At 35.9% G+C, this 17,101-nt stretch overlaps 1 protein-coding gene across 1 annotated transcript in view; it reads right to left on the bottom strand.

The window, feature by feature from the left end:
* Positions 1–824: 824 nt before the first annotated feature.
* The window catches only part of NGR-B2 (neuropeptide receptor B2), an 88,794-nt gene continuing 72,517 nt past the window's right edge, over positions 825–17,101 (bottom strand). The window contains exons 9-20 of the mRNA XM_089728776.1: positions 16,518–16,671; positions 14,779–14,848; positions 13,958–14,043; positions 13,391–13,574; positions 11,887–11,975; positions 11,579–11,692; positions 7,690–7,803; positions 7,209–7,424; positions 6,605–6,727; positions 5,934–6,041; positions 3,715–3,822; positions 825–1,666 (exon numbers count right to left, since the gene is read on the bottom strand). Of these exons, the coding sequence (XP_089584902.1) occupies positions 1,585–1,666; positions 3,715–3,822; positions 5,934–6,041; positions 6,605–6,727; positions 7,209–7,424; positions 7,690–7,803; positions 11,579–11,692; positions 11,887–11,975; positions 13,391–13,574; positions 13,958–14,043; positions 14,779–14,848; positions 16,518–16,671 (1,448 nt within the window). The 3' untranslated portion in view covers positions 825–1,584. The remainder of the gene's footprint in view (positions 1,667–3,714; positions 3,823–5,933; positions 6,042–6,604; positions 6,728–7,208; positions 7,425–7,689; positions 7,804–11,578; positions 11,693–11,886; positions 11,976–13,390; positions 13,575–13,957; positions 14,044–14,778; positions 14,849–16,517; positions 16,672–17,101) is intronic.

A 17,101-nucleotide genomic window follows, 5' to 3' on the forward strand; every position in this document is an offset into this window, starting at 1 on the left:
CAACATTCATAATGTTTATGCTTTATGCCTGACTTCCAGGATGTTCTACTTTGTTTTTTTACATTCCTTAATTAATTAATAGTACCAATAACAAACAATATATTTTTCTTCAAAACATTGTACATTGAAAACAAACAGTCAACGGAACGATCTCCATCAAAAAGTCCAATGAAGAAACGAATATGCTTTATTAGATAAAAATACTTAAATTCAACGTTGATGGTAAAGATTGTTTTCTTTTGGTTTACCAAAGCTCGTCGCTTACCTAACATTAATTCAAAAAATGCTCGCTTACAGCGCTCATTTCTTCATTCGTTTTCCGTCTTTTGAGTACCATTAAAGCCCAACGTTCCACGTTCTTAACTGTTACATTGTTTGATAATTGTACTGTGCATTACGTTACAGGAGTGGTTAGATCTAAGTCATACATGGCCTATGTAAAAATAAAATTATAATATATAAACGGATTAATCCCAAATTCTGATCTTAAAAATATTATATTAAGAATTTAATGAAACACTTAATAAAAATTAACATTTTGTTATAATAATGAAAAAAAGATTGAACACAAGTGGGTTTAAAAGTTTAACATCAAAAATATTCCGGCCCAATTATACGTAAATAAAATTTGATTCACTAAAATTCATACATAACAATAAAACAGTTGTTATCATTCAACCACAATCATTCCAGCACAGAATAAGATAATTACTAATCTAATCTATAATTTTGTGATTGTAGCTACAGCTGGATGTTTCATGATTGCTTCAAGAAAGAATACAAGTTGTATTTTGGTTTTGCATTGATTGATTTTGAATCATAAAGGTATTATTATAAAAATATTTAGTTTCATTTTGTTTATTTTGTAAATCTATCAAAACGGAAATGGATTCCACGTAGAGTATTTTAAATATATTTTTTTTAGTAATAGTAAAATTAAATTTATTCCAAAAAATTTTTATTTCGAGTAAACTATTTTTATTAAAATACATTCAATATGTTTCATAAACGTTGAATTTACTGTGTACTTTTATTGTGATTTCAATTTTTATTTTACGAAATCACACTTTGTACTGTACGTTACGATGAGAAAAATGTATTCTGAAATATTATAACATATGTTCGAAATGCATGATGCTAACATTAATACATCCAGAGATCTAGATTAAACATCTAATCTAGGTTGCTATCTTCGTCAAGCGAGAATCTAACATGTTTACATGCTACATGTATAGTATACACCACTATTTTTTAATAATCAAAAACAGTGTAATGCCTACACAGAAGACACACAAGAAATCCAATCTCCAAAAAATACACGAAAGGAGCCAACTATTGGACAAAACATTCATTAAGTTTTCAATGAATTCACGTCCACCCATACAAAAGGGTCTTATAAAAATCCTTTTGGTTCGTGTGCCGCCATCATGACGGTCTTCAATCCCAAGCCAAACTCGAAAAATCTATCATGATTACACCTGAATGACAAGCTTGATATTGCCTGTTAATTTCATATTTGATGATTAAAGATTAGTGGTGTATTTAATGTACTAGTTATAATACTACATTAATTGTTGACAAGGTTCAATATCTATATAGAGTCAAGCTATTCCTAAATTGAACTAAATTTTCGGATCTATAGTGCCCTTGTTCGACTTTGAAATGCCTGAAACAGTCATAAGTTTTATCGGTTGCCTTCTTCGTGTATCTTATTTGGACCTGAAAACATCTACCAGCTTAGTCTTTCTAAAAATGTGTAAAATATTTGTCTTTTTCATCATTTGGTGAACAACTTACATATGAGAAGCTAGACAGAAACAAATTAGCGTGCAATAAACCATGTAAATTATTGAAAGCATGCAAAAATTTTGAAATGTTAAAAACTCTTTTTTTTTATTGTAAAAAAATACCGAGTTCGTAACCTTGAACGCAGGGACATTATCTCTTATGCCTTATGCCAAAGAAAACAGCTTTGAAGACAGCCAATTTTCATTATATTGTCAGTCTTAATTTATATTATGTTCGTGACATGGAGTGCGTTCAAGAGTGGTCACTGTTGTCAATCCGTTAGCAATATTGACAACTTGACGCTAACGTTCACACCACCTTTTCTTTACAAGCGCTTCCTTCTGTTTGCTTAGTGCGAGTTTTTTAACGTTATCGATAGCGTAAAAGTTAACACAATTTTGTATGCAGTTGGAACAGCGCCCCTAAAGGCAAACTTAGGCAAACGATCCCATTCCATACAAATATGAGCTAACTTTTACGCTATCGAGAACGTAAAAAAACTCGCACTAAGCCTACAGGTCTCTGAGAGTTTTGAAATTAATATCGGTTTTAATAATAGCAACAATACGTGTACTACTTATTAAAATATTTTTTTTCAAGTAACTATTTTTTCGTGTTAATTGTCTGACCTGGGTTGTGTAGCAAAAAGTAAACAAATAAAACTTTAGTTTGGTTCCGGTACTACATCGAGAAACAAATATATATATATTATATATTATTTTCTATCTATGCTGATAGCCTTGACGGGTTATATCAGCGTTACTCGAGTGTTTAGGTGAGCTCTCAGGGCTCTAACCGGAGGTGTTGCTAACACTGGCCCTAGGAAAAGCAGTGCTTCGCAGAATCTACCACCGTATCGGAAACGCGACTCACTGACGAGATCTGTCGAGAAACTTGATCGGCGGTGTCTGTGGGTTAATTTACTTCGTCGCAAGCGAACTTTTCGGCGAGGACGGTGACCGGTGCTTGTGGTACCTAAAAGCACAGTTAATGGATCGGGAGGATCCGTAATGACGATTTTTAGAGCATGTGGGGTCAATTTTGTGCCACTGTAGTTTTCACATTGGGCTACATACCCCTTGTTTTTGTAGAATAGCAGCAAATAGCTTTTGCGCCACGATTTTGGGGTTTCCGTGGTTACAAGATAGTATTAAACAGTTTAGTTAGCCAGTTAACCGCCATGGGACTGAGTCGTTTCCATAAATCAGCTAGTATCTCGTCTGGCCCTGCAGCTTTTCGGTTCTTCATGCTAGCTAATGCAAGTTTCACTTCATGCGAATCTATTTCCGTTAATGGTTCGCAGACAGGTTCAAGGGGGGCAGGATCTTCGTGCGGGTGTACTTCATTTAGTAAGTGTTCATAGTATTCTTGCTAACGGCCTAATTTGGATATTATCCATTAGCAAGTCTTGCTAGTAATATCCAATATTGCATAATAAAAATATAAATAAAAAAATGTTCTAAGATCCTATATGCTAGTATAGTAAAGTATGTGTGACTGGCTTAAAATTAGATTAAAGCAGAATATTTTTTCCCGCAACATTTTATACATCATGAAATTAAAGTCACTAAATGTTACCTACGTTGTATAGATAGCTTTTCATACGAACTCAATACGAAATTGCATAAACGAATTAAAAAAAAAAAGAAATTTCCGTGAAATGTATTACAGTGCTGTAAATTATAGGTAATGGGAAACAGTAAGCCATAATAGAATCTAAGAGCAACCTGACAAGAGCTCGAACGGTCACAAAAGTAGATTAAAGAAGACTAGATAAAATTCAAAGTTGGCCAACCGCACTTCAAATTTGAATTTGAATTTGAAAAAATACACTACAAATTGTGTAAATCACTCAAAGTGAGGTTCGCCTTTAAATTAGTTTATTCGTACGAATAGTACGTAATACTGAATGCTGAATTTACTTACACTTCACGAGCATCAGTGTCAGCCACATAGGGTGAGCTCGGTACGATAACCCTAGTTGCGTGTATATAGCCCCCAATATGAACAGGAGACTGCTCATCGCACGAGCCGCTAAATAAATGAAAATACAAAATTTAGGTTATTTAAATCTTGAATAGGAAATGACATACGAAGGAGGTTGATCTGCCCTGGGTAGTTGGCTTTAACAATTGGGCTTTCTTAAGGTCTCTTTCGATGTTTGACTACCAGGTCGATGGCGGGCGGTCTCTAACTCTTTTGTTCTGGAACGCTTAATGCAATTTTCAATACATGGCCTTGGTCCCGTCTCATGATATGGCCATACCATTTAAGGCGATTTTCCGTCATTTTGTCTGTGATTGATGCGTCTTTAAAGCTCCCACGTATGTATTCATTCCGAACTCTGTCCATCCTGGTCACCCCACCCGCCCAGTGCAACATCATCTTTTCGTTAACATGTGCCATCTGTTCATGCGTTTTCTTGACTGTCCAGCATTCGGAACCGTACAGTAAGGCTGACCTGACGGCTGTCTTGTATACTTTACTCTTTGTTTTTATGTGCATACAGAGCACCTGTCAGCGACCGCCATTTCTGCCACGCTACATTTACACGGTGCGCAAAATCGGCCTCCACATTGGCATCTGGTGTGAGCATAGATCCCTGACATTTAAACTTGTTCACAGTGGGGATAGGTGTTGATCCAATACATATGGTTTCAGGAGTTGCATTTCCACTAAAGGGGCATTTCATGTACTCGGTCTTATTTCTGCTCACCCGAAGTCCGTTCTTCTCTAAAGAGTGTCTCTACGTATTAAAATTTTCTTGCAGGTCTTTTACAGTATTTGTCGCCAGTACTATATCGTCGGCATACAGTATGGTTCACGGTAAAGGTGCTGGAATATGGTTTGTTAGATAGTCCATTATTAGGTTAAATAAAAAAGAGCTTATAGCCGATCCCTGATGGACTTTGACCTTGAACGCGTTACTTAACCCTGCTGGTGCTTTGACTTGTGTACTGATGCCGCTGTAGATATCTTGAATTATTAATATATATCCGGTAATTTTTGCGCTCTAAGGGCATGCCACACGAGTTTGCGGAGCACTCTGTCAAAGACCTTTTCGAAGTCGATAAAGGCAAGATGTAAATCTGTTCTGTTTATTTTGTGTTTTTCCATCAGGATTCTGACTGTCTGAATAGCATCAGTGGTTGATCTGGGCGATGTAAAGCCAAAATGGTTTTGGGATACATTTGTAATAGAAGACCGGCGCTTATTTATGATCCACTCCCTGATTTTTAGAGCGTGTGGGGTCAATTTTGTGCCACTGTAGTTTTCACATTGGGCTACATACCCCTTGTTTTTGTAGAATGGCAGCAAATAGCTTTTGCGCCACGATTTTGGGGTTACCGTGGTTACTAAGATAGTATTAGGTAAACAGTTTAGTTAGCCAGTTAACCGCCATGGGACTGAGTCGTTTCCATAAATCAGCTAGTATCTCGTCTGGCCCTGCAGCTTTTCGGTTCTTCATGCTAGCTAATGCAAGTTTCACTTCATGCGAATCTATTTCCGTTAATGGTTCGCAGACAGGTTCAAGGGGGGCAGGATCTTCGTGCGGGTGTACTTCATTTAGTAAGTGTTCATAGTATTCTTGCTAACGGCCTAATTTGGATATTATCCATTAGCAAGTCTTGCTAGTAATATCCAATATGGCATAATAAAAAAATAAATAAAAAAATGTTCTAAGATCCTATATGCTAGTATAGTAAAGTATGTGTGACTGGCTTAAAATTAGATTAAAGCAGAATATTTTTTCCCGCAACATTTTATACATCATGAAATTAAAGTCACCAAATGTTACCTACGTTGTATAGATAGCTTTTCATACGAACTCAATACGGAATTGCATAAACGAATTAAAAAAAAAGAAATTTCCGTGAAATGTATTACAGTGCTGTAAATTATAGGTAATGGGAAACAGTAAGCCATAATAGAATCTAAGAGCAACCTGACAAGAGCTCGAACGGTCACAAAAGTAGATTAAAGAAGACTAGATAAAATTCAAAGTTGGCCAACCGCACTTCAAATTTGAATTTGAATTTGAAAAAATACACTACAAATTGTGTAAATCACTCAAAGTGAGGTTCGCCTTTAAATTAGTTTATTCGTACGAATAGTACGTAATAGTAAATGCTGAATTTACTTACACTTCACGAGCATCAGTGTCAGCCACATAGGGTGAGCTCGGTACGATAACCCTAGTTGCGTGTATACAGCTCCCAATATGAACAGGAGACTGCTCATCGCACGAGCCGCTAAATAAATGAAAATACAAAATTTAGGTTATTTAAATCTTGAATAGGAAATGACATACCAAGGAGTAATTCTACGAAACTAGACCTTAAGTAAATATGCCTTTAAATTATAATATATTTTAATAATTGTATGTTCACTTCATTATTGAACCAATAACATCGCTTCTAATATTAATCTACATACGTACTCACGCGTTCCTTACGATTGGAAAACTTTGGAATTCCGTAATATGCATTAAATTGGATAACTCCTACCTTAATCGCCACGCTGGTTTAGTTGTTGGTCACCCTGACTACTTTACCGCGGTATCCTGATTAGATCCCCGGTCGGAGTCTTTTTATATCATACTTTGCAATCTCTGGTATACTTGCTCGATATCAGTGTCCGAAACCCAAGACGGAATTTTATCTTGGATGCCGTAAATGTGTAATATTTATTTTAACTTAACCTATATAAATGTAAGTTAGAAATACGTATAAATCGTGCAAGTATAATGTTTAATCATGAAATTATTTAAAATCTTTGATGTTATCTTTTTGTGACAAAAAATATCCGAACTTACCGCGTCAAGCTGCAGGTATCGAATATTCCCATCTCTGGTGGCGAGCATCGTCGCCTGTAAACCCAGGGGCTTACCGCACCCAGTTCGGCCATTTCAAGAGTATCAGCGTAGCACGAGAAGGGCCTATCATAAATGGTAATTAAAATACAATCAGAACGTTTCGAACAGTTGATTTAGCTTATTTCCGCTGATATAAACATTCAAATATCTATAGCTTACCTCATAACGCTACCTATAGACTACAGAATAGAATAATTCGCCTGATTTAGTTCATCGTATAATTCTAGTTTAGGTTTTCCACCAAATACTGATGGATCCAATTAGTTTAAACTGTTGCAATCACATGGTTTAATACAAGGGACTGCACAGGTAATAAATATGTGGATCATTATTCCTGCTATGAAACCATTGTACGTTCCGATCTGCATACAACTATTAATACAATGAAATTCAGACTTCCATTTCAAGACTTGAATTGATTTCGGTGACGCGTCACTCGGGACGTAGGTCATCGACTCTTCTGCGCATACACAACTGCACATCCATAAATATGAAGGGAAAACTACATACGGGTTCATAAATAATGTATTCAAAACAAACTTACTCCTTAGTGACGGCATCATCGTCGTCATCAAACGGAATCCTTACGGCCCTCTTCGGAGCCGACACGATATGCCGACGGGGAATTAGCGGAGTGGATTGTTTGAGCTCCTGCAATTCCATCTGTCTACGAACCACAGCAGGACATGGCGATTGTAATGGAGTAGGCAATTGGGAATTGCTCACCATGTGCAATTCGAGGCGACGCGCGCGGGCCGTGCTGTCGTAATAATAAACAATTTAGTCAAATGGACTTCGCCGCTTAAACGAAGCGATTGATGTTATAAAAAATATATATATAGTTGTGTAGGTATTATATTAAACAAGAAACAAGGCGATTGATAGCTGTTCGACGTCTCGAACAGGAATGCATTACTGCTTCACGATCAAATTAGGCAGGACTGTTGTTCTTAGACAACACAACTTTTTCTTTGCATTTTTTCTTCTCTATATTGTCTTCAGATGCTTTTATTTATTTCACTTACTTGTTGAAATCCAAAGCACCAGCCCGATAGTCTTTGCTTGTTCGCTTTTCAGTCTTGCTTGGGAAGCAGAAAGATAGACAGCTTGCCTTTTTTTCTTTAGCTGGCTCTTCATCCCTATAACAATATACTTCCTTACTACAATTTAGTCAAATGGATTTCGCCGCTTAAACGAAGCGATTGATGTTATAATATATATATATATATATAGTTGTGCAAGGTATTATATTAAGTAACTAGTCAGGTCATAAGTATTGTCACACAGTAAAAACTTTTCTTTTAGAATGCTGGCCACAAAAAAGTTTATTGAATTTGAATTTCGAATTGTTCATGAAAATAAAAATGTATACTTTTAGAATTTTACTCATTTTTAAATATAGAGTGGACGCTTAAAGAAGACCGTGTTGCAGTTATTGCGTTGCATCGTTGCGGTTACGCGCCAATTCAAATTTTTAACATACTGAATAATTTGAATATAACCAAAAGATTCGTTTATCGTACCATCAAACGATACAATGAAGAGTCTAGTGTAGATGAAAGGTCAAGAAGTGGTCGCCCTCGGTCTGTTAGGACTCCAGCAGTGATAAAAACTGTGAAGGCGCGAATTCAAAGAAATCCCAAACGTAAGCAGAAACTGTTGGCTCTTCAGATGGGGTTAAGCAGAACCACGGTGAAAAGGGTGTTAAATGAAGACTTAGGGCTTCGGGCATATCGAAGAAAAACAGGACATCGTTTGAATGCTCGTCTAATGGACCTGAGACTGAAGAGATGCCGCGCTTTGCTGAAGCGGTACGCGGGAAAAAATATCGGGAAAATCTTTTTTCGGATGAAAAAATTTTTACCGTAGAAGAGAGCTACAAAAAACAAAATGATAAGGTGTACGCACACAGTAGTGAAGAAGCGAGCAACCGTATTGCGCGTGTCTAACGAGGTCATTTTCCATCCTCGCTCATGGTATGGTTGGGAGTTTCTAATTGGGGCTTAACAGAGGTACATTTTTGTGAGAAAGGTGTAAAAACGAATGCAGTTGTGTATCAAAATACAGTCTTGACGAACCTTGTGGAACCTGTTTCTCATACCATGTTCAATAACAGGCACTGGGTATTTATTCCAACAAGATTCGGCGCCAGCTCATAGAGCGAAGAGCACACAAGACTGGCTGGCGGCGCGTGAAATCGACTTCATCCGGCACGAAAACTGCCTCCTCCAGTCCAGATTTGAATCCGTTAGATTACAAGATATGGCAACACTTGGAGGAAAAGGCGTGCTCAAAGCCTCATCCCAATTTGGAGTCACTCAAGACATCCTTGATTAAGGCAGCCGCCGATCTTGACATGGACCTCGTTCGTGCTGCGATAGACGACTGGCCGCGCAGATTGAAGGCCTGTATTCAAAATCACGGAGGTCATTTTGAATAAATTTTAGTGTCATAAGAATCTATGTTTTGTTAAGTTCATTTTGGTATATGAATGGTTACATAATGAATAAACTTGTTTCAATTATTTTACATTAAACATGTGACAGAATTTATGACCTGACTAGGTACTTAGTCAGGCCATAAATACTGTTACAATAAAAAAATAAAAATCTATTGCAAATAACATTTATTACTTTTACACTGTGTTAGTTTAATACATAAATATAAAACAATTTAAAGTATAAAAAGCTTATTCGAAGTGGTCTCCATTGGCTGCAATACAGTCCTTTAAACGTTGAGGCCAGTTATCAATAGAAGCACGCACTCTTTCCATGGGAAAAATTTTCACTGCCAATCGTACGGATTGTTTTAGGGACTCCAAATTATCATGGCGCTTAGAGCAATCCGTACTCTCTAAAACTGACCATAAATCATAATCCAGCGGATTAAGATCGGGACTAGACGACGGCCAGTCTTCAGCTCTGATGAAGTCCGAAACGTTCGTTTCCAACCAAGACTGCGTAGACCGAGCTTTATGACCTGGCGCCGAGTCTTGCTGGAAGGACCATTCTTAATTATTGAATATGGTGTTGTTAAGGGGCTTCACTACCTTCTCAAGTATGGTATCTTGATACACTTGTGCCGATGTTTTGATACCTTTTTCACAAAAGTATGGCTCAGTCACTCCTTCATAGCTAATACCCCACCAAACCATCACTGAAGTCGGGTAGTGCCCACGCTGCACTCTGTCGACTAATTGGGAAGCTTCCTTAGAGCTTTGAGCATAAATACGGTCATTTTGTTTGTTAAAATGTTGCTCAATTGTAAAAAAATTCTCATCCGTAAACAAATTTTTTCTATGACCTCCCTTTGCGTACCGCTTCAGTAGTTGTTTCGATTTTACCACCCTATTCTCTTTTAAATTATCAGTTAAGAAATGACCAGTACGTCTCTTATAGGCTGCAAGTCCTAAGTCATCTTTTAAAATACGCGACATGGTTCTAGGTGCTATCTTCATCTCCCGAGATAAAATCTTTTGCTTTCGGACAGGATTTCTTACTGCTTTGACCACCTTTTTCGTACGAACACTACGTGATCGGCCAGATCTTTTTCTTTCACAAGTAGAAAAGGTCTCATTGCACCTATTAATAGCCCGGTACACAAACATTTTACTAATACCAAGCGTATGGAGAGTTTTAAAAATTGCATTTGGCTCCATACTACTTTGTGTAATGCAATCACAGCGATTCGGTTCTCTTTATCACCCCACTCCATTTTAATAGCGCAAAATATTGTACAATGTATTGGCGCCAAAATGAGAAAACTCAATGAGCAATCATATAAAAATGACAAATTCCAAATTCAAATGCAATCTTTTGTTTATTTTTAATTGTAACAGTATTTATGGCCAGACTAAGTATATATACTTTTTTGTGTAAGTATTTGTAATTTAATATAAATTTCATTGGAACTACCACTATTTACTCTGCACTACCTTTAGCTGACTGGCAGAGAAGACCTTAGGCATTAAGTCCGCCAATGTTAATTTTACATGAAGTGTAATAAAATAAAATAAATTGACCTCGTACTGATTTCCTTTTACGTACGTACGTACGCGAAATATTGTATCTACATCAAACCGCTTTGTTAATCAGGCTGACTATGGTAACGATGGCCAAGGTGTGTAAACCGCTCTACATTGGATAAAAGGTACAACGCAAGACAGATTTTCGTCATAACGTTACTGACGTCCTATTTCTGACACTCATATACACTTAAACAGCTCTGACGTTGCATCCAAACCAAACATCAGACAAATCGGCTGCAAGAACTAGCTGTTGTAGCCATTGTGTTGTTGTTGATGAATCGTCATACTGCTCAGCCAAGTGAACGAGTTGCCCACATAGTATTATGTGGTTATGGGAGTCCATAAATATCAAAACCTGAATGAAAACATGGGGAGTGCTCTGAGGAATTGTTCGAGATGATACCGACATCTCGTTTTTACCATTGCCCCGCCCGTCACCGGAGTAGAGTTCATCCAAACTACCTGGAGCCAGTGCGTTTCCAGAGGTCTTTTTTACCACGTACCATCCGGCTATGGAATAAGCTCCCACCACGGTGTTTCCCGAGCGCTATGACATGTGCTTCTTCAAACGAGGCTTGTGGAGAGTATTAAGCGGTAGGCAGCGGCTTGGCTCTACCCCTGGCATTACTGAAGTCCATGGGCGACGGTAACCACTAACCATAGGGTGGGCCGTACGCTAGTCTGCCTGTAAGGGCAATAAAAAAAATGTATTCAAAAACCAACCCTTAGAAACAAGGCGATTGATAGCTGTTCGACGTCTCGAACAGGAATGCATTACTGCTTCACGATCAAATTAGGCAGGACTGTTGTTCTTAGACAACAAAACTTTTTCTTTGCATTTTTTCTTCTCTATATTGTCTTCAGATGCTTTTATTTATTTCACTTACTTGTTGAAATCCAAAGCACAAGCCCGGTAGTCTTTGCTTGTTCGCTTTTCAGTCTTGCTTGGGAAGCAGCAAGACAGACAGCTTGTCTTTTTTTCTTTCGCTGGCTCTTCATCCCTATAACAATATACTTAAAGTATTTTCTATAAAAACAGTACATTTTTGGCAAATTTATTGTTTTCATTGGCTCTACTTGAACAAAAATTTTTTTCCTAATACGACTACAGATTATCTTTTACTGTATTTCATTGCTGTTGTTAGAACTCCTTAAATCGATTTTAATTCTTACTGGTTTGTAAAAAAACACTTACATAGATGGTACACAAATGGCATTCTGCCGAACCAGGAGTGCCCTTTCCGCCATGTAGTTGGTGTATGCCTTCGACAGGCACTGCTTCACCTAATAGAAAGAAAAAAAACTTGACACATCACGAAATCGATAAAATACGTCTTACATAATAATTCATAAATTGATTGCACATTGAGTGACATATAATAATATTATTGTACATAACATACATATTATTTATATTTGAAAGTGATACTATATGCCTAGGTATATTCTTAATTGATCAGTAGAAACAAGTTATTGAACACTAATATTGCTGAATTCAAAGAATCAATTGATTAGAAATATGTCTACTAGCAATGGGCAATATAAAAAATGCGTTTTAAATTTTAAACTTACTCGACGAATGCTTTTGTAACCATTTTTTAAATTTACTTAATTTTATTTTACAAACCTATTTGATGGAAATTTCTGTACATTTTAAATTACAAGTAATTCATCGTCAGCCTTTCGATATCCTCTGCTGGGCATAGGACCCTCTATACAAAAAGTTAAATTTAACGATATCTGTACATAATATAAACCGCAAATTTCTTTCAAATATATTTACCATTTATAATTTGAAAGCGATTAGTATTTTCAAGCGAGCAACGAAGCTAAATATATATAAGAGAATAAAATAGCACATAAAAGAGATATTTTGTTATACCTAATTATTACTGATGAACATTATGTAAACATTTAAGTAATATTTGGTAAAAAAAAAAACTGCTAATCATCCTGTGAAAATACATTCTGTCAAATATTATTATGCAATTAGAAGTAAATTAAAAATCACGTAGAAAAAACGTTTAAAAAAACTTAGGTAACATGTTTAAGCTATCGCAAACTATTACGTGTAATTTCCAATTCAATCAAAATTTTGGAATGAGGTATGAAAGAATCAGTGCCCACTGGTTTGGTGCTCGCAACAACCGGATCAGCTTTATTGCACTTAATATGTATCGACGATATATTAATTATCAATGACGTTTATTAGCAAAATCAAAAGTTATAACTAGGTTTCACTAAATAAATAAATAAATAAATAAATGATTGCATAGGTACATAGATAACATAAAATTTACACGGTAAACAGAAATAGACCATTTTTTAATTTTATTTAGTTCCAATCGCGATTTTGTAATATAATTAATGATTTTTAATCGTTTCATGTTTAATTGAACGTCATAAAATCACCAAGTCAATTATCAAAGTAGTTTACGCAATCACATGTTCCTTCTGATCTAAAATGAGCAGGATGACCTTATGTCCCATCTCGCGTTAAGCAGCTACCGGAAACCATAGACATCTACATAAATATAAAGAATTTAATCTTGAGATAAAAAATTAACACAAATTTACACACAGTTTAGTGCTTAAAGCAAGAGCTCTAAGAAACCAGTTCTAAAAACCGCTGATCTATTTTATTTGTATAATACAAAGAAAAAAAGGAACCACAATCCTTTATACTGAACCGTGCTCACCTCGCCGTTTAAGAAACAGTACATTAGCGCGATGAAGAAGCCTTGAAAAGATCTTAAGAAATGTGTTAAGTAACTCCATACGGCAAACCGGATCGGATCAGAGCTCAGAGGAGCTTCGAACATATTCATAATGTTTGTAATTCCTAGCAGAGGTAAGAGTACCAGAGCCGCCCGCACCGCTTTCCTGTTAGAAACAAGTCACATTAGTCTACGTTATGCTCTCGGGACTACCTCCGAAAATATTCATCAGCTAAGAAAAATCTATAAAACTGTCGAATTTTTTTTTTTGTTTTAATAGCCCACGATGTTTTCTCGAAATACTTACACAGATACGAAAAAAAAAACCAACACCAATCAATCGAATCGATCGAAATGATGAGTAATATCGCCTTACAAATATCGATTGACAATTTATCAGTCAATTATTAGTATTTTACTATTATTAAAAATATCGTATAGATCTTGTCCGATATAATTCACTTGATTGTAATTCACTGCATAATTACAAAACAGTTTTGATTAATCTCCTAAATTGCATGCATTTTAACGAAAGCGAAATTAACGAACCTGACTTTAACAATTTCGCGACGTGCAGATTTGCTGAGTTTCATTATAAGAACCCTTAGAATGTTCAGTAAAAATACAAAGTTGATCTGCAAGAACACAAAGACGTTTTTTTTATTTCGTTATTGATCATCAGTACATTTTGTATGAGCATCAAGCATAATAAGCACTTTAATATTGAAAACAGAAGCTTCACTAGTTAGTGTTTGTCTTGTTTAAAACTAGGATACTCAAACGCTTTTAATTTAAATTCAAACGTGCAAGTTAGAAAGATGATATGAACACTATCATTTTGATTGACAAAGTTAAGATACGCTTAGATTAGAATTGGTTCTCAACTTCTGTTTCTGTATGTGTTTCTACGGTGAAACGATTATAAAATAAAATAAAAAAACAAACGTGTGGCACTCGGGAACTGCCGCGGTAAAGCTATTGCATAGCATTTTTTATCAACTTATGCAATTATAATTAGACAATAATAATTTAATATTAAAACAATAATAAAACAAGACCACGCTATATAAAACATTAATAAAAGCAAAACCTTAACTGTCCCCCTCACACTCATAAGCTAGACTGCGCGAGAAAGAGATGGGCAGACTTTTCATGATGCGCATGCAGTGTGACGTCACGCCAAGCGCTTATTCACAAACACTACACAAGCGCAACGTGTGAATGTATTAAACGCGAGCTACATGGTAGGCGGACTGAGGGGTGTAAAGTTTTTTTCGTTACGGAATTTCATGATTCGGTCGCCGCGCTCAAGGCCCGCGATAATAGCTATGCAATAGCTTAAAAACGTATCTACAAAATCTGGAACTCACCAAGATAACGATCAAACGTGGACCTTGTACGATCCAATATATTCCGGTGAAGTTATATCCGTACCAACAACTGAAAATTTTAGTTACATTCAAATAAAACAAAACAAAAAGACTCGGACATTAAAACAGTTTTGAAGTTACAATTCAAAGCTACAATTCAATCTAGGACAATTAACTGACGTGCATGTTAAAATACATGGAATATTTTTATCGCGACGGCATTAAAGTTTCAGACTTGTTAAATTTTAATCGGATGGATGAATCTGATGTATGGAAATCTGAAAACTTCTGCAGGGATAAATTTTAAATTGTATTCCTAGAATTTTGCGAGACCGTATCAACTTTGAATCGACTAATGCCCGGTTTCTATAATAAGCGAATTTTATTGCAAGTAAGTACCAACCGTTTTTTTTAATAATAATAAAAAAATCTTAACTAGCGTTCCTATAATGTTTTGCATCAACTGAATGTATAGTTAAAATCAGCTGGACGAAGCATTTTGACCGCATTATTAAAAATAAAAGCAATCAAATAAAATAATTCTAATATGAGAGACAGTACAATTAACAAAAATAAGTACCTACATAATAGTGTTTATTTTTGTTATTTCTTAAGTTACAAATTACAGTGCTTTTTAAAATGATTAGAGGTCGCAGGTCTGAGACTGTACACTTTCCACAAAATTTATTTGTAATAAATAAGGTACACATATCGCAATGTGCATATTATCACCCGCTTTGAGATAAGAGTCCAAAGCCTTCAATTGCATTGTTAATTTCCTACCCTACAAAATATATTCGATCCTGTAAATTTAATTTAAGTACTCCAAATGCTACAGATTTTTTTGCAAATCAAATAAATTAATAAAACTTTATTCTAAGTTTTTTACAGGTATAAATATATAAACTATAAATATTTAAAAGAAAATATGCTGTAATTATTATAAATTTTCAGCGAAAACTTTCTATATTATCAAGCAATTTGATGATATTAAAAATTAATATATCATAGAATATCATCAAATTGCGATGTCGTCATGGCCTATTGGACAAAGTGGCTGATACATTCGTATCAAACGATGCATTGGTGTTCAAATCCGGTACCATTTTTTCTAATGAAATACGTACGTAACTAATATTCACGATTGACTACCACGGTTAAGGTATATAACATCGTGTAGTAAAAATCAAATCCACAAAAATTATAATTAGTAGTAATAGTAGTAGTAGTTAGGACGTCTTATGTTGTTGATGTCTATGGACTCCGATAACGGCATAAGACCAGGTAGGCTTTGAGCTCTTCCGCTCATGTAAGCAAGAGAAAAGGAGCCAATTAAGGTGTCGCCCTAGTAGCAAGTGGAAGGATTTTAAAAACAACACCATAAATTGCCACACTTTAAATCTGATTCTGCTCCTTAGTTTTACCCTTCAGAATCCGCTTATTCTACTTACTAAACGTTATCCGTAACCCTCCCATCGGGAAGTAGAAAGCTCAGTAGTTTAGCTTACGTCGATGAAACTTTTATAGGAACGGTTTTGGCTTAACTCATGAACAAAACTGTGATGCTCTTAGGCAAAACCAATCGCTAATCGATTACAGAAACCGGGCGTAAATGTATTTGAACAACTATTAATTCCGTTATTATGAGCTACGTTGAAGTTAATGATCAAAACAAGGTAATGTAAATTCTAAATAATCAAACGAGGCAATTTCTAAACAACCTCCAAAATTATACTCACGTTTGAACTTTTTCACCGCGATATTTAAGAGCTGTTAATATAGTCCAAATTGATGTTATAACAACGGGAGCGCCCCAGGCCCAAACACAATACCATTGGTAGGGGACACGTTCTCGCAAATTGTTCGCAGCTACTACGTTATGTAGGTAAAGACCTAAAATTCGTGAATGTAATCAACAATAATCAAATACATATCTAATTATTTTGCCTAATAAAATCGTAACATGAATTCGTAATTGTTTGCAATTGTATTTAAAAAAAAACCCTTTCTGATGGATCTAACAAAACTCTTTAAGCTAAATAGGACAGTTTTTTACTGGTGGTAGAACCTCTTGTGATTCCGCGCGGCTAAGTACCACCGCCCTACTTATTTCTGCCGTAAAGCAGTAATGCGTTTCGGTCTGAAGGGTAGGGCAGCCGTTGTAACTATACTGAGACCTTAGAACTTATATCTCAAGGTGGGTGGCGCATTTACGTTGTAGATGTCTATGGGCTCCAGTAACCATTTAACACCAGGGTGAGCTCATCCACTCATCTAAGCAATAAAAAAAAAGTCGATAGGGATCGACCAAGTTTCGTAGTTG

The sequence above is a fragment of the Bombyx mandarina genome, chromosome 01 (genome assembly GCF_030267445.1).
Source record: "Bombyx mandarina strain Sakado chromosome 01, ASM3026744v2".
Lineage (NCBI taxonomy): Eukaryota > Metazoa > Arthropoda > Insecta > Lepidoptera > Bombycidae > Bombyx > Bombyx mandarina.